The sequence below is a fragment of the Drosophila mojavensis genome, unplaced genomic scaffold (assembly GCF_018153725.1).
Source record: "Drosophila mojavensis isolate 15081-1352.22 unplaced genomic scaffold, ASM1815372v1 contig_16, whole genome shotgun sequence".
NCBI classification, from domain to species: Eukaryota; Metazoa; Arthropoda; class Insecta; order Diptera; family Drosophilidae; genus Drosophila; species Drosophila mojavensis.
The window spans coordinates 3009293-3034553 of NW_025318693.1; the positions used below are offsets into that span (position 1 = coordinate 3009293).

At 35.1% G+C, this 25261-nt stretch overlaps 1 protein-coding gene across 26 annotated transcripts in view; it reads left to right on the forward strand.

Moving 5' to 3' along the window:
• The window catches only part of LOC6573610 (casein kinase I), a 36218-nt gene extending 11519 nt beyond the window's left edge, over positions 1-24699 (forward strand). For 2 of the 26 annotated variants that reach the window (XM_032731831.2, XM_032731885.2), the window contains exons 2-13: positions 8982-9184; positions 13495-13557; positions 13774-13884; positions 14793-14959; positions 18016-18130; positions 18199-18467; positions 18935-19105; positions 19827-19904; positions 20336-20416; positions 21626-21724; positions 24128-24234; positions 24401-24699. In XM_032731831.2, coding sequence (XP_032587722.1) covers positions 9073-9184; positions 13495-13557; positions 13774-13884; positions 14793-14959; positions 18016-18130; positions 18199-18467; positions 18935-19105; positions 19827-19904; positions 20336-20416; positions 21626-21724; positions 24128-24234; positions 24401-24470 — 1443 coding nt within the window. In that variant the 5' untranslated portion in view covers positions 8982-9072 and the 3' untranslated portion in view covers positions 24471-24699. Of the gene's footprint in view, positions 1-849; positions 1149-8981; positions 9185-13494; positions 13558-13773; positions 13885-14792; positions 14960-16643; positions 16796-18015; positions 18131-18198; positions 18468-18934; positions 19106-19258; positions 19793-19826; positions 19905-20335; positions 20417-21625; positions 21725-22960; positions 23230-24127; positions 24235-24400 lie in introns of those variants that run through there. The other 24 variants (XM_032731883.2, XM_032731834.2, XM_032731832.2 and 21 more) reach the window with 24 other exon arrangements.
• The last annotated feature ends 562 nt before the right edge of the window (positions 24700-25261 follow it).

A 25261-nucleotide genomic window follows, 5' to 3' on the forward strand; every position in this document is an offset into this window, starting at 1 on the left:
CCTGTGCTATGCCTGGTTTTTCGGTTTCTGTATCTCTTCTTTGTGCCCACATGTACAAGATATACGTATATAAACACATATAAGTGGTCATCAGACATTTGACCTGCAAAAACAGTTAAGAGACACAGCAGTTGGGGGCGCCTCCGCTTCATTAATTTCATAATGTGGCGAAAGTTGCATCTCGAATTGCAACATCTGATATGAGAGCGGGGTTGCAGGCTCACTCTGTTTCACTTACAAACACACACGCAGGCATGCAAAGGCAAAGCGCAGCGGATATGACAAATTACAAAAAAGACAAAAAAAAAGAAAAAGCAACAACACAATTTTACATATTTCACTCAAACTCCCTGCACTCGGCAACGACAACTTAACACACTCTGTGTTGCTGACTGTAGTTGAGCTTTAATTGTCGAGCGACCGACAGGCAGACAGACAGAGATAGAGAGAGACAGCGGCAAACACAAAAACAAAAGCAAAGGCAACAAAAATTAGTGGAGACTACTGCTGCCATTGTTGTTGTAGACTTTAGTGGATATTGTGTAAAATAGAAAGCGCGTTGGCGTTAAATAATCGACGGAAGCAAACAAAAAATAATAATAATAATAAAATAATACAATTAATGAATACAATGAATAAAGAAAAAAATGTTTGGCGAAAAGTGAAGTGTTTTCTGTGCGAAAAATGAAGATATTTTTTATTATTAATAAAGAATGAAATCTAAAAAGAAAGAAAGAAAGCAATAAGTAATTATATTTTTGAATTGATAGAAAATGCCAAAAAATAATGAAGTGCAGATGCAGTCAGCATATTGAATGATAAAACAAAAAGTTGCAATAACAATTAAGCAATTAACAAAACAAGTTTCAATTAAAAAAAAACAACAAAAAACACAAGAAAGTACAATATCTGCAGCGTGCAGCAACAAACGCTGCCAATCAACGAGCTCGCGAGTGAACGGCCGCAGCAGCAGCAGAAGCAGAGGAGCCAAAGAAACAGCTGTGCTTACAGTTTGACAATCAACATTAGCTCTGTGCTGCTCCCCCGCATCGTTGTTGGCGTGAACACATGAGACCACAGCGGCGTTCACTGAGCGCGTGAAAGAGAGCGAAGCAGAATTAAAAGCGCCGTTAAACGGAGTTTGCCGGGTTAGTGTAACTTGTCTACACACATGCATACATATGTAGGTATGTGTGCATACATATGTTGTTGAACATGCATGCTTGCATGTGTATGTATGTAAATGAATGCGTTCGCATTTCAAACTGTAAATTTGAAGCTCGTAGTGTTACCAGACTCACAACATTTTTTCTGCCATCAGCAAAAGATAAAAATAAAAAAATTTGACCTCCAAGCTGCAAGATGAGACACGCACACATTCGCCTGTGAATGCATATGGCTGTATGTGTGTGCGTGTGTGTGTGTATTTACTTCCACACTCGAAAAAGTATTGTGGCCGCCAATGCACGTGAGGCTTTTCAATGCCGTCAGTTAAGGGGGACGGGCAGCGGTATTGGCGTCCTTACTCAAGCGGAAGGAAGGAATCGCAAAAGTAGAACGAGAACCTTTATCGGAGGCAGTGGGGGACAGGGATGATGGCATATTGCAATGCTAACGAGCGAGAAGGTTGTCTATGCAGGAAGAAGACACTAGAGAACAAATTACAGACAATTTATATATGTATGTATATGCATGCATATGTATGTGTAGCTGTACATACGTACATATGTATGTATGAGTGTATGTAGAAATGTGTGTATAATTGGCTTGGTCGGCGTTTTCGCTATTCTGCTGATAAAGTTTGACCTCTAAAGCTCATTTACATAGATTTTAGCTCTTGCACGTGTGCGAATTGCGAACTAAACTAATTAAGTAGCTAGCTGCCTGGCCCCCTAAACATCACACACACATACATAGAAGTGCTTACACACACACACACACACTTACACATAGATCCATGCAAAGTAAGTGCATAGAGAGATGCATAGTCAATGTTAATCTAACATGCAAAGGTCAATCGGCCATTGAGACACCGTTCACACATGCCAGCACACTCACACACACACAAATACACAGCTGTAGTCGTCATTGGGGCGGCTGCAGCTATTTCTGCTGTTGCCTCTCACTCGTTGCTATTTCTTTTTACCGGCACTTTTTTTTTTTTTTTTTGAGCGTTCTCCACATGTTCTCCGTCATTTTGACTCTCGCTATTGTTTGTCTGTCAGCGATGTCGCGGCCCCTAATCAACGCGCCCTTATCTAGCCAATTTGTTTTTTTTTTTCGGGCTGTGTGTGAGTGTGTATGTGTGTACTGCATCTTCGTCAATGGTTGAGTGCATGTGTGTGTGGGCATGAGAGATTGTCTTTCAGTGTGTGTGGGTTCTTTGCTTATCATTTTGCTCAGCTTGTTGTCTTTGAACATGTTGCGAAGCGGCTAGGAGTGGGGGGCGCAACCGGCTGCTCATTTATGTTATGTGAATCAAAACGTTGTCATTATAGTTGTTGTTGTTGCATTTACTGTTGTTGTTGTTTAGGCGTTCGCTATTGCTACGCTTTTTATTTACTGCTGTGCTTTATTCAGTTCGTTTCTCGCATTATTTTATTTTTATTCTTTATTCAACGTCAAATGCCATTGAAAATGGATATTGACATGTGTGCCGCAATTCGATTACAAACAGCGGCAACAACAACAAGTGGAAGAAAAGACAATAATATGCATAAGCAATAAAACCAATAACAATGCGCATTGTTGGCAGTTTGTCAATAGAATCGAATTATGAACATTCTATTCTATTCATTTCGAAAAAAAAAGTTTATTTCTAATTTTAAATACAAATACGAATGAGATTTGCATTTCAAATGCTTGAGGAGTGTTCACTGTAAGCTTTTCTGCTGGCCATTTGATATTCATTGGAGATTTGAGTTCCATTCAAAACAAAATAGAAAAGAAATGAACCAACAAACTTTGCAATTGATGGCCTTTCTATTTGTGTGCAGCAGCGCCAGATAAAAAGCGGCCCCAAACCGGAAGGATATAAATAATTGGCAAAAGTTCAATTCACTGCTTCCGGTTCGTCGTTGATAATGAACCCTTCAATATGTGATTTATCAATGAAATACACATACACTCTCAATATAATTGTAATTGACATATCTAAGCTAAGCAATTTATCAAAGTAGATTTTTGATATTGTTATCACATATAGAAGTAGCAGCAGGCATTAGGCTTGGGAGATTCCAATAATGTTCTTGCATTTTGTTTTTGCCATGATTTATATTCAATTGCTGTCGGACAATTAAAATGAAATTGACTTGTGTCTAAAAATAGCAACAACGCAATTGCTATGCACAAGCAAAAATAAGTAAATAAAACAAAAAAGTAACTAAATAAAATGAATAGAAGACGCAAACACGTCACAGTTCGAATCTATTTGGGATAAGGCGAATGAGACAACGAATAGTTGATAAGGTGACCAGCTTATCACTTGTTTTATTTATCAAGTATTTCTTGTGTATGTATGTAAATGCACATACAATGTATACACGCATATATATATATATATATGTATATATATACATTTTATTTGTATGTGTTAATAGCAACAGTTCTTTTCTTGTTTACTTTTAAGCCCCCATTTGTTGTTGTCGTTTTTTGGGCTGTGGTTTTTTGCCACTATATTATATAATTGTTGCCACTAAACAGATTTTTGTAAGGTTTCTGGTCTAAGTTTTGCTTAATTAATTTGACAAATTGAGTCGAAATGAGAGACAGATTTGGATTCACAGTTTGACAAGCTCTGGTGGTCAATAGCAAAATCGATAATTTAATAAATTATGCAAATTGCTTTGGCTAATGCTAAAAAGTTTTCAATTGATGTTATTGCTATTGCTGTTGTTGTTGTTGTTGTTGTTGCTGCTGCTGCTGCTAAGTGGTGACACCCGTTTTGTCAAGTTTCACTGGGGATTTTCCGCCTATTATGACGAATTTCCAAACTCAATTTAAATCGCGCCGCCTCGTTAACTTCTCTTTCCATTTTTGCTTTAAGTTCAATTTTCGTCCAATTTGCGCTTGGCTCTCACTTGTACCTGTGTGTGTATGTGTGTGTGGAAAACCACATTTCCATGAAAGAGTTTTATTTTTAGTCATTGGCTTATTTTTAATTAAATATCGATTTTCTTCTAAAATTGCTCTACATGGATTTCCTTTTACTGTGTCAGAATGTTTTACTGTTGTATGAGAATTCTGCTTATGATAACTAAAAGTAAAATAGTTTATAAATAAAAAACATGTAGAAGATATATAAATTAATATGTAGTTAATTTTGTCGCCTATACTTTATTTCATCAGAAATAAAAGCTTATTGGTTTTCACATTTTTGGCATATTGTCAATGCATTGTTAGCAAAGTATCTCGCAGTCGGTAGCGCCCGTCTGCAATGCTCTCACTTGTTGCAAATATATTTGGGGGTTTTTCTTGTTTTATTAAACGGAAGTTCACTTATTTCTTTATGTTACTGAACGGAAGTTTTATTTATTTCCGACTTGGAGAGCTACATACATATACAATATTTTGTATTATATATAGTATTTAAGTATATAATAAAACAGAGAGTTTGTTTTTAAATATTGCGCTTTTGATATAAAATGAATATATGATAATTAAAAAATCAAGTATGTTCATAAAAAAAAAAAACACAAATTAATTTATTGATCGTCTTGTTCAATGGAGATCTAACATTTGTAATTAATTTCTTTTAATTAAATGCTAAATTTATGTGAATTTATTAAAATATTATAGCTTAGATAAACAGTTAGTTGGCTCTGTGTGTGCGAGTGGGAGGGGTTTGTTTTGTTGTTCCCTTCGTTTAGCAGCCGAAACCGGTCAACGGTAGTCGAGCCAGCTGTGCCATTGTCCCGAATCCAACTGGGGGCCTTTTCCTAGCATTTAATTCATAAAACGAACGCTAAGCAAATTAAGAACAAAGCTACAGGAAAGAAGTGCAAACAAAGTGAGGCAAAGAGAGACAGAGAGAGAGAGGGCAAGAACTCGAACTCGTTTGTGAAGAGCTAAAAAATAAATAAGAAGTAAAGTGAAGTGAAGCGAACGACCCGAAAATACTGTGAATACTCAACTGTTGTGGAGCTTGCTGCGAAGTTCGCTGCGACGATCGATCGATGGATTGGTTTGAACCAGTTTTCGCTGCAGGATATTAAGCCATAAAACCAGGCAGGCCGCAGCCGACCGACCAACCAACCAACCAACCAAGCAAGCAAGCAGGCAACCAACACATCAGCGACAAAGAGGCACAAAACTGGTTTCTCTTTGCAGTTTGAGTTTGAGGTTCGATTCGATTTAGTCCATTGCCTTCCCACTACCCACTTCAGCAGCCCACATTACGCCCCTCGCCCTCCACACACACACACGCAGAGCAACAGCGATTTGCAGAAAGTTGGCTGTTACAGCCCTGGGCTTAATTGTTATCGGCGGTTTATACTCTTTTTTCCTTAACAGTAGTGCTTAACGGTACAATTATCGATGTTTTGGATTTTATATAGTTCTATGTGTGCATGTGTGTGTGAGTACAGATATGACTGTAAACTGATACCGAATCAAGAAATTGATTTATAATTAAATATACATAGATACATAGTCTTAAAACTAAAAAATGAGCAAATTGATTAAGAATAATTATATACATACATTTATAGAGAGATATTCAAATGTATTTAAAGTTATGACAATTTACGAAACAAGTTTTTAATGCAGAGATATATGAAGATTTATAAAGAATTTATATTATTTTATGATAAATCTCTACATGTTAAAAATGTATATACGTAGAATTTAATTTTCAAAGAATTAAATTAATTAATTAAAGAAATTAATTAATTAAAGAATTAAATTAATTAAAAAGAAGTAAAAAGAATTTAAAATATTTGTGGAATAATAGAAATTATTAACATAAATTTGTATTATATAGTAGAAGTATTCTCCAATTTTTGTTAAAATAAAATATATTTCTTTCATCTATCGTCTGTTTCTCGTGTAGAGGGATTTAATGTTTACTCAAAGCAATTCTAATATTTCTGCTCATGGCGCGATAGTTTTTCTTGTCATTTGTTTGCAATGAGATAAATTAATTATGTGTAGTCTCAACTTGTGCATTGATATATATCAATAGAGCCTTGACATTTTGCTCGGGGGGTAACTCAAGATAAACGACACTTGCCGAAGGAAACTGCGTCAACCTTAGTCAGCCATAGCATTCGGTTTCCCTTGAGATGCCCATTGCCGCCGTGACTCGGTGCGTTGCACGATGTGGCAGATGTTGCAATCATTTGAATGATTGACCTGACATTGAACTAGATTTGCAACAGCAGATTTTCCACGCCATGCCACGCCCAAAGACGCTAAGCGCACTGTGAATGCTAAGCAAGCAGCGCAGCATAAAAGGCTTTTGTCTTAATCAAATACACATATATATATGTATATATATATATGTGTGTGTATGCATGTGTATGTGTGTGCATGCATGTAATTCATTGTGCCCATAATATTGCTGAAAGCCCAGCTGACGCGCTCAACGAATGAGTCACCCAAATTGGTTCCGCGCGGTCGGCCACATTATATGGCCAAAGGGGGGAGGAGTTGGAGTCGTCGTAGTCGCGTATCTACGATTGGCTGCGGGTTGTCTGTGGCCGTCTCTGTGGCTCGCTTTGTTGTGGTTATTTCGAAATGCAAGCGAAAACTTTTGTGTCATTGTCCTTTGCCACGCCAAGCAAGTTTTAAAGATACTCTCTCTTGTTGGCTAGGAGTCCTCAGCATTCCTCAATTGGTTGGGTTAAATAAATAAGATGTTTATAATAATTTTATTATTTTGCATTTAAATAACACTCGTAATGTCAATACAAATGTGGAGGCATTTCATTTCGGCTAGCTATGCGGCTTACAAAAGATTTTATGTAAAAGAAAATCTGGGAAATAAGAGTAGAATGTATGCAGGAAAACCTGCAGCACCCATAAAGTATATATATTCTTGATTTAGATGATGAACTGAGTCGATATAGCCATGTCTTTCTGCCTGTCCTTCTGTATGCACGCCGACATCTCATAATCTACTTATATAAGTTGGAATTTTAAAATATATATAATTTATAAATAATATAATAATAAATAATAATATTTTAAAAATAATACAAATTCCTCTTTAAATACAATTTAAATGCTATCACAGCTGAAAATTTCAGTTTTACTGTAGTGTAGATCCATTTAATCAATACAATTATAACAAGTAAGAAAGCTCTAGTCGAGACTGCTCGACTACGAGATCCCCTGAACCCTTGGAGCAATAGATATTTCAATACTTTTTCGCGACTTTCAGCTTACACAAGAAACACGCACACACACACACACGTACGCAAACACAGGCATACATACACACACACGCATACAGACACACATACACACACACACGCATACATACACAAACGCATACACACACACATACACACACACATACACAAACACATACACACACAAGCAACCACGCATAAACACGCATGGGCTGCAGTGTGCGCTTACTATGAGAACTTAATTGTTTAATAACTTTTTTTATGGACGTACGATCTTCATGAAACTTTTAGATTATGATTATAATATGAATATGCATGTAATTGCCAAAGCACAAGTCTCTAGTATTTGAAATACGCTTTTTACAAAAGTGAGGGTGAGGGGGAGAATTTAGAGGTGGGGGGGTAAATTTTAACAAAAACCGAAATTGTATAAATTGCATATAGGCATACATTAAAAATTTGGAGTCTCTAGCAATAAAGGTGTAGAAGATATAATTTTATAACTGGGTTTCGATAAGGTTTTTTATCGATAAAAAAGATCGAGATGAGTTATCGATTTTTAATGATAAACTTGATATGCGCGCTGTAATTACGGACATTTTAAAAAAAATTTGAAGTCTCTAGCTCTTATATCTTCTGAAATCGACGCGTTCATACATACGGACAGACGGACAGACGGACAGACGGACAGACAGACGGACAGGGCCAAATCAACTCAGCTCGTCACCCTGATCAAGAATATATATACTTTGTGGGGTCTGCCACGCCTCCTTCTCCTTGTTACATACATTTCAACAAAACCATTATACCCTGATTTCCCATTGAAAATGGGTTCAGGGTATAAAAATATCTGATTACTTGTATTCAAATTCTTTTAGTTTCTGACAGTCTATGCTAATCGAGTTAGTTAGGGTATTTGTTGAGTTGCTAGGGTATTTCACATTCGATCATTACTAGCCGCAGCAGCGTTTCGACCAACTTGTTCTTTAATTGTTGTGCGCCGCGATATAAGTTGGGCACATTTTGGATACGTAGTCGGCCATAATAGAATTTTAAATGATCTGAATACACAGCTTTTCGAGATCTCAAAGCTGTTTAAGGAAACTAGTTGGCATTTCTGAAAACACCCCCACCGAACAAAAAAAAAAAAAAAGGAAAAAACTATCAATAAATTAAAAAAAAAATATATATTTATAAAAAATATACGTTGCTTTGCTTTTGTCGTCTCTCAAAATTGAATGTATCGTACACAAAAAAAAAACAAGTACGTACATTACAATTCAAACACAACAAATCATCAGCCGAAAGAGCGCCAGTTACTCGCGAGAAACGCGGCTGTGTTTTCTATATATTCAACTCATTGTTTACGTTCGTTCGATTAGATAATAGTTTTGTTAATTATTGTATTTCGTTTGGTGTGACTTGGAGATAATGGCGCCCAAGTTGATTGAAAAATTTAAAACCTATCTCAGGTTGTTGCAAGCACAAACACATACATCAAATACACACACACGCATACACAAACACCCACACATACCAGTAATTTATATATTAATATATATCTAATCAATGTCTTCTCTCTTTTTCTCTCTCTCTCTCTCTCTCTCTTTCCCTCTCTTATCTTTGCAGTGGCGGCGGTCCACAGACAACAACTGCCGGTCCATCCGCTGGTAATGTAGCAAATGCTACCATTGCCGGTGGAAAGAGCACAAGCAATAACATGTATTCCACCCGCCAATCTGTAAGCACCACAACCGGTGTGCTCATGGTCGGACCAAATTTTCGTGTCGGTAAAAAAATTGGCTGTGGTAACTTTGGCGAATTGCGTTTAGGTAAGTTCATTCATTCAATTCTATAAATCGTAAGCTGCTAAATTTGTAATGCGAATGGGGAACATGAAAGCTATGCAAGGGAGGTGGGGAGGGGACACATTGGAAAGCTCGCAAATGTATTGAAATTTAGTTGCAGCAGTTCTGATGCCGCATATAAGCAATATTCGGACTGTGAGTGAAGTTTCCGAAACTCTAGGGTCTTTAGTTTATAGCTTTACGAATCAAAAATAATTGTATGAATATTGGAGATATCCTATTCTAGATAGATATAATCTTTGGAATTGTTTGGATTAATGATTAGGAATTAAATGATGTCATGAGTAATGTGTGTGTCTTAGACTGATAAATTTCTGAGTGGGGAATCCTAGTTAATGATTTAATGCATATCGAGCCAGTTGAACTAGTTAATTGGTTTATTGAAGCGGATTCGTTTTATGGAACAATTAATAACTCTTTAGCTTCAGATATTGTGTGAAAGAGAAAAGAAGAAGAAATTGAACTGAATTTCTCACATCTGCAAAGGAAAATCGTTCGTCTCATTGACTCTTCTTCAAGCATCATAATATTCATAAATATGCCCGGTAGTTTTTGAAGCGCCTAAACCATTTCAGTTAAATTAGTCGTAGAGTCCTAGTTGGTTGAATTGGCTAACTCCAAAAGCAATTGGCCATAAAAAAAGATTTCATTTATTCAAGTCGATCATGATGAATTCATTAACTGTTAAAAAAATTGTTTAGGCAATTTACACCTCGATTGATTGGAAGAGTAAAGAAGATGAAAGTAAACTGATCCATTCACAGATTTCTGATTGACATCGGTTCTTCACTTGACTAGTTCAAACAATTCTAAAAATATAATAATAAACCAGGATTCAATATATTATAAGATATATATGAATATTATCTTTTATTATATGATTATTATATCTGAATATGCTAGAATTTCTTAAAAGGTTCAGTGTTATTTCAATTAAAGTAGGAATAAGTCAAGCTATTGTAAGAATTATTATATATAAGTATAATTATAAATGCTATGATAAATGCAACTTGTTGGGGGTTTATCGATAGAATTAAAACAAAATAATATGCGATGAATTGCAACGTGAGAATCGCATTTAAGCGACTTCAAAGTGTTTACCTCGACAAAGAAGTTGGCCACAAGCTAAAAGCCAACTTTCACAGTCAGTGGGCCAACATAACTGTATCTTTATGAGCTTATCAGAACTGTATCTGAGTCAAGTCTTACATCATTAGTCGCCCCTCTCACACCAAGAAGTTGGCCGATTGCGAGAGGCGCGCGTTTCCTAACTGTAAAGAAGTTGTAAATTACGCTTAAGACTCGACTCACCTCGGCTCGACTCGACTCGGCTCGAAAGTTATTCTGTTCTCTCGCTGTGCGCTTTAACGCCCACAAGTTTTCATTTATCATTTTTGTTTTGTCTTTTTTTTTTTTTTTTTTTTTTTTTTTGTTTTGCTGCTTGTTAAAGCTTTTGGCAGGCGACACGACGTTGGCTTCGAGTACTTTTGTGTAGCCATCTTTGTTGTGACTTCCTTTGCATGTGCATTCCTTTTCATAGCTGCCAACAGCAGAGCAGGGGGTGAGGAAGGTGGTGGGCAACAACAACTGGGGAAACCACAATGAGAAGGTTTTTTATTTTTTTTAGATTTTTTTTTTTTTTTTTGCAAAATACAAAATAAAATGCCATTCCATTTTGCCATCTGTTTTGTTGTCGCAGTCGTCGTCGCCGTTGTTGTTGTTGTTGCTGTTGGCATCGCCACTTTTGCTTTGTTTGCTAAATGCGCTTTTATAAAATTGTGTTTTTCTTGCTGCTACTTCGTTTGGTTTTTTCTTCTCTTTCTTCTTCTTCTCTTCTTTTGTGGGCTTGCCACTTCCCTTTGTGCATTTGCATACATCTGTTGCGACTGTTCCTTTTCGTTATTGCCAACAGGTAGCCAGCCGTCGTCGTCGTCCAGTGCTGCTTAAACTGTTAAGCAGCTATAGTCGCGCGTCGTTTTGAATGACAACTAATTGCATCCGCCCCAACATTCTATCTCTCAGTTTGCTCATTTAATTTTTTTTTCTCTTCTTACCTGTTCCTTTTCGCACATTTGCTTTGTCTCTAGTGTCTGGCTTGGTATTATTCCCCAGCCAGGTGATCATTCAATGTCTTAAGCTCTGGTTTTTGCTCTTTACATATGTATATGCATATGAATGTGCATGTGTGTTTGTATTGGTGTGTATGAGTCACTCTGCACTCTAACAGGTAATGAACTGCGTGGATGTGTGCGTCTGTGTTTATACATATAGACAGTTGCCAGTTATTCAAACAAAGCTGTGTTTAATTAACAATAAGGTAAATGATTTGGTTTTGCTGAACAAAAATGTAGTTTACATTAAGATGCCTTATATAATCTTGGGATTGCTGTTCGATCTTTAGAGCTTGGTGTTTTAATACTGCTGCATAGGAAATATCTACAAATATAGATATATTCAAATGATTCACATTTGCTTACATTATCCAAAAAGTTACCCTAAATAATTTGCAGTCGTAATTAGTTTATTTTAGTTTTACTTTAAGGCACGAGAATGAACAATTCCATTTGCCTTCATGCTATTCAGGGAATTACACATTCCATTTCAGAAATAAGCAAACAAATTTATTGCACTGGCACTTAACAGTATTCTGTTATTCAGCTGTTAATTAACATTGCGTACATTTTGTACGCATTTGAACTTTTGTTAATTGTGTTGGTTCTTGCTTCGTTGTAGCTTACGCTAGGGCATTGCATTATTTATTTTTATTTAATAGCTTTTACGAAATGCTATGAAATTGAGTTTAGTCTAATTATTATAATTGAGCCTCTATTAATTGTGGGAGAATGTATAAATCGTGTTGCTGCTTTTGGGTCAACTTTTGTTTACTTAGTTAATATTGTTGTATCTATTGTTCAAGTAAATGTGTTTTTGTTGTGCTTCTAGATTTAATTTATGTGCGTGTCAGATTGTATGTATATACACACTCACACACACACAGAAAATATAATGCATAATATATTATATGTGGCCTATACTCGTGTATATATTAAGTTAGGTCAGGAGAGCTTTAGCTACGCTTGAATAACAGCACGCTTTTGATGTGAGTTAAGTGGAATATAAAGCCGAAAAGTGGACTCTTTATTGTTTCTATATAATTGCTAAAGAAATTGGTAAACTTTAATGATTGAGGGGTATATATATATAGTAATAATATATGTTAGAATGTGCTTATAATTATTCTACAACTGTTGGTTTAAATTATTTTTAGAATTTTAGTTTTGAAGAAATCTCTATTTACTTTTACTTTTTAAATTTTCAACAGAACATAAAATGCTTTATCTTTTCCATGAAAAATCAAAATTCAATTCTGAAATATATTGCATGAATTGATCAAAAATGCAATTTGTTTCGGTCAAATGCAGGCGGCGCGATATTTACAGATACAAATTATTTTGTTTTTATTATGAATAGCATAAAGTACGAATCAAACAAAATGAAATTGGTAAACAGAAAAATTCATGGAAAGCAAGCGTGGGGCGTGGCAGACCCAGACCAGACCAGACCCCAGACCGTTGGGTGCTGCTCCATATACAAATTTGCTTTGTTGTAATCAAAGTCATGCGGCTTTTCGCACACAAGTATCCACATGGGCGGGTGTGTGTGAGTGAGTGAGTCAGTGAGTGTGTCGTCTGTGTGCGAGTGAGTGCGAGTATGCTAGCTCGCCTGATGACTATAAATGTTGACAATGTTGTGGTGAGCGATAAGCTCTTCCCCTTTTACTTCGTAATCATTCATGACATAATTTCGCACCTAGCGGCCTTTTTCTTTTTATATGTATATTTCATTTTGATTTATGCAATTAACTAAATACAAAAGATAAACGTGTATGCGAGCTAATTAATCAAATCGCTTTATTTCGGAATAAAACCACGCAAACCGCAAAATCAAGCAATTAGTTGCCATTATTTATGAATTTAATATATTTGTGATTTAAATTTGTGCGCCGAAAAAGAACCAGGAACTAGAAGAAATTGTTGTCTACTGTTTAAAATTTTTATGAATCGCTCTTTATATAGTATAAAAATATAGAAACCTTGAAACAGCAAATCTTTTAATACTATAACTCTGTAATCGAAGAGTCATTAAAATTCATTTCACAACTTGGGAAATGAGCGTGAGAGTATATGATCGGTTGGGAACTCGCATTTCATGGGCTGGGAATTAGTTCGATCGTTTATCAATCGCATTTCAAATGGTATTCTCTTAATGGTCAGGTCGACGCATGTGTTGCTTTGGAGCTGCTTCTGGTGGTGGGCGTGGCGCTGATAATGTTACAGGTACGGTGAGCGTCATCTGCATGAATGTTTGTTCCGCCCAGTTGCAGTTGCGCTCTTGAGCATGATGTTATGCGTGTGTGTGTGTCTGCCTTTGTGCGCGAGTCTGTGTGTGTGTGAGTGAGGGAGGCATGTAACGGGTTTTTGACACAGTTTTAAAGAACATTTAATCACTTTTATTGAACAAATTTTTAATAATCGCATCTCTTTCTTTTGCAGGAAAAAATCTTTACAACAATGAACATGTAGCAATAAAAATGGAGCCTATGAAGTCGAAGGCTCCACAACTACACTTAGAGTATAGGTTTTATAAGCTATTAGGATCACATGGTATGTTAAAATGTTTTTATTATATTTATTGAATACACATAATATGCCAACCTCTACTCCGTCCCGTAAAATTGACTAACAAAATAAACCATAAGACAAAAAAAAAAAATCATTTACAAAACATATATTTTTCCATGCCCGTTTGTCGATTTACTGACAAATTGCTAACCCAATCCTACTTACTCCAACTACCACTCCAATAATACTATGTTTTGCACCGTTACCACCTTCGTTAGTCAAAGTAACTCGTAATTTCGATTCTATGCATAACACTTTGAATTTGAAGTGATATTAGAATACACATAAGACTACATGAATAGATTTTCTCAAGCATATTTCGGAGGTCGGTGCGTGAAATAAATTACAAACAAAAAAAAAAAAAAAAATTATTGTGAAAATAATATATAAACAATGAATTTTATTGTATATTTTGGACACAGCTAAGCTGTACAGCCATTATACTCTTCTGATTTTATACCCACCAACTTACTATATGCTGATTTCTCAACTCAACTTTATTAAAAAATTCTTACGTTATTTTTTCGCCCGTTCTTTTTTCGTTGTTCTTACATATGTATATATACGTAAATATACACACACATATATATATATATATATGTATGTAAATTGCTATGTTCCTTCATTCAACCATCAAAAACACCATCCACCAATGAACTCACGCTGTGAAATATGAAATTTGAAACTGATCTCGATCCCGATCACGATTACGATCACGGTCACGGTTACGATATTGAAAAAATCCCGTGTCAAAAATATAATCATCGTGCGATAACCAACCAAACAACCAACACCAAAACAATCGGCTGATTTCTTTTACAAAAAACATTGTGATGGCATGGCACATACCCTGTAAAATAAAAAAAAAAACCAATCCGATGCTCCTTCAGCCGAAAACGCCCCAGAAGGCATACCACGCATTTATCACTTGGGCACTTGCGGTGGCCGTTATAATGCCATGGTTTTAGAGTTATTGGGATTATCATTAGAAGATCTCTTCAATATTTGCTCCCGTAAATTTTCACTTAAGACTGTATTGATGATAGCGAAACAACTTGTAAGTTTATTCAAAATGGAATGCGAACAATTTATACATTTCGTTAATGTTTGAGCGAATTAGCGCGGATTTCACATTTTCGCATTTTCACATGGCCCGAATAATTTTGTTCGATGTAGTACAGTGCGTATAACAGTCTAATTGACTGAGAGAGATACGCTGCGAGTGTGAAGTCCGTCGCCTATTTCACTGAAACTGTTCTACACTGTATTTAATTTCGATTAAACAAAACAACATTTTTAAGCAAGTGTCTCAACGGCTAAATGTTTCATGTTAGCAACTCGTTTTAATTATTATTTCAAATTCTACTGCAAAAGAACACAATGAACGTTAGTGTCAACATTTTAGTTTATGTAGTGGAACTGAACGAACTGAATATGCCTCTGTCGTCGTAGTTTACAAATAATACAGAATTTTTACGTTTTTTTTTTTTTTTTTGTTCCTTATTTCTTGGGTTGTAGCTCATTTAAAATCCAAATTCAAATCAAGTAAAATCACCAATTAAATTATAAAGCATGTAAACTAAGAAACGTTAATAGGTAAAACTACTTACAATGTTCCTATATAAATAATAAAGAACAACTTTCTTTCTTAAAAAAAAAAAAAAAACAAGTATTGCGAAAACAGTTCCAACTATTAACCACAGTTCCTCGTTAGTTGCCTAAGTTAACGATTTTCCCATTTGTTTTTCTCTCTTGATTTCAATTAATGACAAACTTTTTGTATGTGCCTCTATATGATTATACTTATTTTAACCAATTTACTAACACAGCTCCAAGATCAAATAAAAATAAAAAATATACATATATTTTGCTAAAGTGGTAATCCAACAGAAACAAAAAACACCCAATATATAATGGGCTAGAGCCCAGAGCCTACACTGTTATAACTGTTATACACTCAACTCTCTACACCTAAGTTAAGCTTAAAATGTGGCCTATAAATGCAGTTACTATAGCTATAAGTTGAATGCAGGCACTGTGATAACCACGTAACTATATAACTGTTATAACTGTTATAAACGTAGTCTGGAGTTGCTACCCAGAATAATGCAGCAGCAATTTTAAAAATTATTGACAGGGTCGTTTCATAGGCTTCCTCGTTATATGCTTCGAGAATCTCTATTTTTGTTGTTCTTGTTGTTTTTAGCACAGATTTTCGTAAAAAAAAGAACAAAATAAATAAATTTTAAGTAATCAAAAATTCCCAAAGTGATGAAGCAGTAATTTATAAAAGGTGGTAATAAAACGTAGACGCGCTAAACTAACCTTAAAGAGTCATAAATCTCACTGTCGTTCGCTCGCTCGTTCTCCCTTTCACTTTTTCTATCTATCTCTTTGACTTCTCATGTTCTTCCCGGTGCTCCCTCTCTCAAAAAAAAGCTGGAAATAAAAAAATATATATTTAAAATAATTTTTTTGTCCTCACTCTCCTTTTTCTCTCTCTCTCTCTCCCTTTCTCTATATTCTTATATCTGTCGATTTTCTGCATAAAACAACAACAACAACAAATGATCAATCAACGTGCTTCCCCAAAAACTACTGCGATACTTCTGTGCGCTGCCCAACACTGAAAACTAAAAAACAAAAACCACAAAAAAATGTAATTTTAAAAAATCGCATTTTATTCTACACACCCTCCCACCTACACTTTGAAAATTTCCGAAATTTTTGTTGGCCTGTAGCAGAGGGTGTACCAGAAGTATATTACTTCGGCCCATGCGGCAAGTACAATGCTCTTGTTATGGAATTGCTTGGTCCATCACTCGAAGATTTGTTCGATATTTGCGGCAGACGTTTCACTTTGAAGAGCGTACTACTGATAGCTATACAATTAGTAAGTACAACCAATACCACAACTCAAAAAAAAAAAAAAAAAAAAAAAAAAAAAAAAAAAATAAATAAAAAAAAAAACAGCAAAAACCAAAAGATAGCAAAACGTAATTTTTTTTTTATTCGAGCACGCGCATTTCTCAGTACATTTCACATATTCGTTCACGTACACAACACTGGTAGCAGCTAAGCCAACAATTAACCAACACTGGCCACGCAAGCGCAGAACTTCACACACATTTAAATATATAACTATATTTATATATATTACCCGAAAACCCGATCCGACTTTTGTTGATTGCGTGTATGTGTGAGTGTGTCTGTGGCTGTGTCTGTGTGCGTGAGAGAGTGTTTGTAGGGCCTGCTTGGGTGAATTTTTATTAAGTTAATCAATTTTAATTTAACTGCGACATTTATTTGTACTTTAATTTGATTTTGCTAACTAACAACAACAACAACAGCAACAACAAGAAAAGGATGCTTTTTTATTATTGATTTGAATCTTATTCGTCTTCCCACCTGATCTTATCTTTTTACCTCATTTGTAGACAATAACTGGTTAAGGCTTTTTTCGCAAGTAGTTCTTAAGTTCTTAACGTTTCAGTTTAGCATTAATCACAATGCATTCTAATGCCATATACATTTTAATGCCGCTTCTTACCTAGCATATTCTTCAATATTTACAATTTAGTTGTTAACTGCCAACGTTCATTGTAATAAAAAAAACAAAAAATAAATAAAATCAAAAACAATACAAAACAAAACCAATCAGTTCATAATATTAAAAATAAATCAAAATAATAATAAGTAATTGCATGTGCATTTATTATGTAGCTGACATAGAAATATATATATTTTTTATTTTGCATTTGAAGCGCGTTCACATTAATTTTTTAATTTCAAGATATTTAAAAAAATAAAAACGAAATCTTATCAATTCAAGTTATCAAAAACTGTTGCCATCAAAAATAAAACCAACAACAACAAAACTTCAGCTAGTTGAGACACTACAAATCAGATTGACATTAAATATAATTCAATGTTCATTTACACATTTCCTCAGTCTGTCAATGAGTCAAAAAAGAAAAAACAATAAATTCTAAATGCACTTGTCACAATTTGCTCCTTGGCAGACTGAACGTTTTAGAGCTCCACCTATATCCGAGCATATACTAATTGACTTTTGTTTTCTTTCACCAATTACTCAACTAAACACAAACACAGCTCCACCGGATCGAATATGTTCATAGTCGGCACTTAATTTATAGAGATGTAAAACCAGAGAATTTTCTCATTGGCAGAACATCAACAAAACGTGAAAAAATTATACACATAATTGGTAAGTGATATTATATGAACCCAGTGAAATCCAAGTTTTAATCTATTGCTTTTAATTATTTTCAATAGATTTCGGTTTGGCCAAAGAATATATTGATTTAGATACAAACAGACATATACCATATCGGGAGCATAAATCCCTGACGGGCACCGCTCGCTATATGTCGATCAACACGCATATGGGGCGCGAGCAGTCGAGGCGCGACGATCTGGAGGCTCTGGGTCATATGTTTATGTACTTCTTAAGAGGATCACTGCCCTGGCAAGGCCTTAAGGCTGATACACTCAAAGAGAGATATCAAAAAATCGGTGATACAAAACGTGCAACACCTATAGAGGTGAGCGAGAGGACTATTGAATTTCAGCTTCTGAATTCTGTTTATGAGCCACTGACCGATTCAGCAGATCTAAAATAGTACAAAACAACTTTAAAGATATGAATCCATAGAGTAACAGTTATCTGAGAAGAAGAAAATTCTTTACAATTAATGTAAACAGGATTCTAGTGAATTCATTCATCCAGTAAATCATAAATCAAATCAAATATATAAATGTTGCTAAAAGCAGGGAGATAGTAGAAACTATTAGGATATATATATTAAGTTTCTTGAACATACGCAAATGTCCAGAATATCTAGACAGAGTATTGTAGATATTTAATTGTTGAAGTGATATTTAAGATATCCATATATTATATACAAAAATCTGAGATGACTTACCCCTTAGTTCAGAATTCAGAAGCAGCAAATTTACATTACCAAATTATCATTTTAATATATACTAAATACAATTCTATATTATGCAGGTACTTTGTGACGGCCACCCTGAAGAGTTTGCAACATACTTGCGTTATGTGCGGCGGTTAGATTTTTTCGAAACACCCGACTATGATTTTCTGCGAAGACTGTTTCAAGACTTATTCGAACGTAAGGGCTATACCGACGAGGGCGAATTTGACTGGACAGGGAAAACCATGGTGGGTAGCAAGTTGAAATTTATTACCGATTAACAATGATAATCACCGCAAGATCCATATTGAAAATATGTGCATATTTGAAATTGATAATTCACATTTGCCATTTAACAAAATTCATCTGCGAGCCGAATTCTAAACTCATCTAATTTATAGGAGACCTAAGCAAGAATATATCCAGTATCTAACTCTTGAGTAATGCGCCTCCCTCATGTAACTCTAAAATGCTCATTTTAAAATGGGCAACGCATGTTGAAGCCCACCACCCCCCACCTCAGCGGTAGAGAGTATAGAGTTGAAAAATCAGTAATCAATAATAATATTTCGGATAGCATGCAAAACAGCCAAAGATGCCTAAATACGATGCGATATAAAAACAGCAAATGATTGATTATATGATTGAATATGGTGATGGGCCCAGATTGTTCAATTCAATTCAATTTCGATTCTTGTTGCAGCGCGATGTTTATTTCTTTCATTCCGTTTATGAAAATATATTTTTATAAAGCGCCAATTACAAAATTAAATTAAAGAGAGACCAAACCTAACTTCAAGCCGTAAAAAAAAAAATCCCAAAAAAAAAAAAAAAACTAAATTAACCAAACATTTTAAATTGTTTCATTTATTGCTTGCGAGCTTTTCTTATGTTATTTGCAACTAAATTCGATAAAGAGCATTTATTTCTGTGTGTGTTTGAACGTGTTTATGTACTATCATTTCTAAGACCAAGGATCAGCTGGAGCAAATGAAGGTTATTAAAAATGCGCCGCCATCGTATTTGGCCAAGAATAAATCCGATAAGGTATACTCGAATCAGTTCTGTTTATGTGCCGATATTGCCAGTGAATCGATGTTATACTGCCAGTTACTGCCATTATTGTTGCTTGTTCAGTGTTGGTAAACGCTTGTCGCAAGCTCATATTATTTATTGTTAAGCACTAGCGTTAAGGCCTAATTGAACTAACTGTAATTGAAGCCATTCTAACAGCACTCTATTCTTTCTCTCTCTCTCTCTTTCTTCGAAATTCTGTCCTTATGATTGTCAACAACAACGAACACAAATAAACAAATCAACCAAAAAAATAAATAAATATCAATAAAATAATTATGTGTCTGCGTGTATCTGTGTCTAAAATAAATATATTTATATATCTATATATAAATATGAATCGAAAAACTAAATCGACCGCATCCATATATAATATATCATTGACCAATCAACCACGCCCACAGTCAACGCCCGTCGGATCTCTGCAAACTGGCCATGAAGTCATCATTTCACCAAATAAAGATCGTCATAATGTTACGGCTAAGGTAAAGTATTCTAATCTATCACTGACAATTTTCGTGAGAAACTTCTTTGTTATTTAACTTCTTTGTTTCTGTTCATTTTGTTTTTGGCTATAATTCTTCCGGTTATAAGGCAAACAATTTTCTAATTACTAAGTTCAAAATGTTATTAATTTACTCTGACTACTTCAATAGTTCTATATTCGCTTTATTTTTCTCTGTAATTTCAATCAACTCTTCTTACCTAACTGCTCTTTTACTTGGTTTCTGCTTTTCGTTTTCTCGTTTATCTATCTAAACAAAAACAACAAATATCCAATACTTTTTTTCTGATTATTGAACCCGACTTGCTTTAGGACGTCTCGTATTTTGATTTTGATGAAATTGATAATGAAAATGAAGAATGTATAATACTTCAGGTTAGAGTTAGTAGACCTAAAATATATAGTACATGTTTTGTACCGGTTAGCTTTTTAATAATAACTGTACATGAACACGATTGTCATTTCAGTAAGCTAGAAATGGATAGATAAATGTAATTGCTATACTCGAATTATGTATATTTAGATGATGATTTTTAATTTATTAGCTCCTAACTGTGTTAACTACAAATTTGCTGCTTTTCGATTCCATTTGCTCGATCCTCTAAGGTAATTCTAAATTCTAGGCACTGCGTTGTAAAGAGGTTCGGTTAAAGGAAATACATGACTCGTAGTGCTAGATAGCTTAGAAAGCTGATTGCTGCTGTAAAATGTTTAATGACTAACAATATCGAAATTTGGTGAACGGTTCTAACTGCTACATACATATTTAGCTGCTGCTGCACACCCTTTACACACACTCACACACACACATACAACTGCAGGCGTTGGAATTTGATTTTGCTTAAGTGTTATCAACTTGGTTATTATTTGATTTATTATTGTAACAAGTTTAATTCATATGGGCACACACTCGACTTGAGAAATGCTTTGGTTTTTACTTTTGTTGATAGCCACAAACAATTAGCGTCTAGTCTCTCTCTCTCTCTCTCTCTTTGTCTATGTCTTTTGAAAACGATAAAATTAAATTTAATAATTGACAAATTTATGCATTGCTCGCTCGCTCGCCTAAAACCCATAAAACCATCCGACACACTGTAAAACGAAACTCCAACCGATCCGAACCGATCCGATCCGATCCGCTCCGTTCCGATCCGCACTGCTCCTCTACTCCGGTCGATACCAACCACAGACAAATGCCAAAGGAGGTGTTGCTGCGTGGCCGGACGTGCCCAAGCCGGGTGCGACCCTTGGCAATCTGACACCCGCCGATCGGCATGGTTCAGTGCAGGTAAGTCCAGAGTCGCAGACGAAGCCGAGGCTGAAAGCCAGGCGACACTTTTGTTACCACATTTCGTTTTTCTGTATCGTTCAGTTATCAGTTTGGTTTTGTTTTCTGTAAATATATCGAAATTCATGATTCAACTAGAGATCTAACAGATTTGAGCGCTACCCTCCCCATGCCATTTCAATATCATTGGGTATCTTTTCTAGGTTCTACATCTTAAGCACATAAATGTTCTCTGCTCTATTGTTTCCCGCTCGTTGAACTATTGTCTTATATGTGTAACATTAAGCATACGCATCCATTAAACATATCCATATATATCCTTAGATTATTTATATACTTACATTATTTTATGATAATGATAATGATAATGTTAATGACAATGATGATGATGATGATTACAACAACAAACAATATCTATTAATTGAATTACTCGCAGACTGTTATATTTTTGGCCTTTTCAATTCTAATGTTTTCACTTGATTTACTCTACATTAGCTCAACAAGGTACTGAATTCAATATATCCCAAGTGTTTCTATTCTACCTAAGTACAATCGTTCGGTTTGTTTGTTCTCTCGTTCCGTTCCGTTTCCACTAGTTCTTTTTCTCGGACATACTTTTTTGAAATTTGAAATATACTGCGCCGATTATCAAATGGAATGTGCATAGCTTGGTATCTAGTTGAAAGAAAAGTAAAAGTATCGAAAACGATTGCATGTCAAAAATATATGGATAATATGAATGTAGAGAACAATGCAATAGCTCTTGAGAAGATCTCTCTTAAGAATAACTATTTTTTTCGCACCGCATGACGTTAACCAACACTGATCGCATACTGCATGCTCCTCACTATAGAATCCAATCACTGCATGTACTATTCACATAGATATATATCTCTCTTTCTATATATAAAACCATAGTCTGCACAGTTTTTGAGAATTCGGCAATAATTAGATTATCATAATTTCTTACACAGTAAACAATGTTGGTTAAGTTCTTATCAATTTGGAATTTCAATAGGCTTGAATTCAATTTCATAATCAACAAAATACTCTTCCCTTAGATGAGGAAGAAGGAAGGGCATTTTAAAACAGTTTTGGAATTTTATATAAAAGTCAACCAAAATTTTTTACTGTGCACATAATCAGTTCCATTGGCATGCCCATTCGTAAGCAGAGTCAACTGCTTAACAGCCAAACAAGAAGAAGAAGACAAATCAAAACCCCAACTTATTACAGAGATTGCCCGAAGATTCAAGCTCGGACGATGATAGCCCATTTGATGCTTATTATGAGACAAGCGACGGCGACGATGGGCCCAAGAAATAAAACCACTTCTACTTCCACTATCTACCACTATCTGCTATCTACTATCTACTATCTTCTATCTACTACCTACTAGATCCAGCTACAACTCTGTTTGTCCAATAAACTTGCCTACCCCAAAACAAATATATGCTATAAGGTTTTATTTACATGTGTGTTCTAGTGTCAACACTAAGTGCGAGGTATTTTTTCAATGCAATTTATGTGGCCTGTTCTCCAGTTTAAGATGTTAAATGTGCGTCCGACCTGTGTGTGTGTGTGTGTGTGCGCGTTTCTGTCTCTTGTGCAAATACATTTAGTTAGGATCAACCGTAGAACATTTTCGTAGCTGCAAACGTGCTGAATGTGGAAAGGCAATCCCTGTAGAACTGAGCTGTAAAATAAACTCATACGAATTATATACAAATACGCGATAAATGTCATATAACACTATCGAATATGTAGAAATTTGGAATTTTTGTCACATTACAAGATTTAATTTTGTTAAATTTATCTTCTACATTAATTCGGAATTGATTGTAATTTAAATTCGATTTATCATTGTTATATAGAAATAGCCTCATCAGAGTTCCATTGAGGCATATTAAGTAATACTCAGTAATACTCTTGTAGTACCGCTAAATTTCATTATCTGAACATATTACACACCATCTTTGCAAATGATGTTGGGGGGAAGCCCCGCTCCAGAGGCAGCTCGTTTGCAGCTCATCAGACAGACATGCATATAACGCTCATGCGCGAGAAAAGTATCTAAATTTGATCACATTCACTCGGTAGCTGCACAATACTAGCAAAACCTCATCAACTTCCTGATGGGACATTGTTTTTGTTCATTGTGATTTCTGTTTCGTTGGTAGAGAATAAACGATTATGGTTTTCATATATTTTTGACTAGCGCTATAAGCAACAGCAGGGTTTATGATGCGTCCAATATGTATTATCACCAAGTATATTTAATATAAATGCAGACAATACTATGTACCCTCTATGTTTAGTGTTAGAGTGTGAACGTGATTCGGTCGAAACTAATGCAAATAATGCTGTGCAATGCTCTGCATTCTGTTTGTGTCGTTTTTACAGGTTGTGAGTTCGACAAACGGCGAACTGAATGCGGACGATCCCACGGCCGGACACTCTAATACGCCCATCACCCAGCAGCCGGAAGTAGAGCTTGTCGATGAAACAAAGTATGTTGCGAATCAGATGCGATTGCTCTTGGTGAATCGATCGATTGATCGATTGATTGATCGATTTGCCAATGAGTGGATCGATCGAATGAAATGTTTTGGTGTTTTTGCTTTGTCGTTTTAATGCGCATCTCTCTCTTCGGTTCTTTTTTGTAACTGTTTCTAGTGGTTCCTTATATTCCAGATGTTGTTGTTTCTTTAAACGAAAGAAGAAGAAATCAACGCGCCAAAAATGACTAGAAGGTGTACAATGTAGTCCAGAACGCGAGGCAGTCACATTGCTGCGCGCCACTTCACATTCAAACTCACGGGATAGCGTATTGAATAATCCGAGTCAGGATTACATCCAACAGGCAACGTCGCAGCACACGTTGCGTTATCCTCCATCCGCGTCGATGTTGACGCCAACACCAACTACAAATACACCGACACTTCCGTTGTAATTTATATAAATACAGAAACCAGCAAATAGAGAAAAGCAAAAAACAAAACATAAAAAATAAAAAACAAAAAAAAAAAAAAGAGGAGAAGAAGAACATAAACAAAAGCCTAAAAACATTAAACACCACAAACAGAAAAAGAGAAAACTGAAAAAAAAAACAGTAAAAAATTGCAACAAAAAAATACAAACGAAAACAAAACAAAATAAAAAGAAAAACACAATTTTATTATTATTTTTATTATTTACCAATTTTGCGTTTATGTTAATTATATAAATTATTATAATTATTAATTATATTATTAATAAAAACAAAAACAAAGGAGAAACAAAAAGCAAATAATATACATCAAAATTTAATACAACAAAATAACAACAAATACAACACTGTCATATTACATTTCATAATTCAAAGCCAGGCAGCTCAGAGTCGTGCTAAAAGCTGAGAATAAATCCAATCGATCCTAACTTTTAAGAAACACACACACACACACGCATACACAGCAACACATGCATACACACGCCACAGCGTACCACTTAAAACATATTTATATAAATCTATACAGATATATATTTAACAACTAGTGC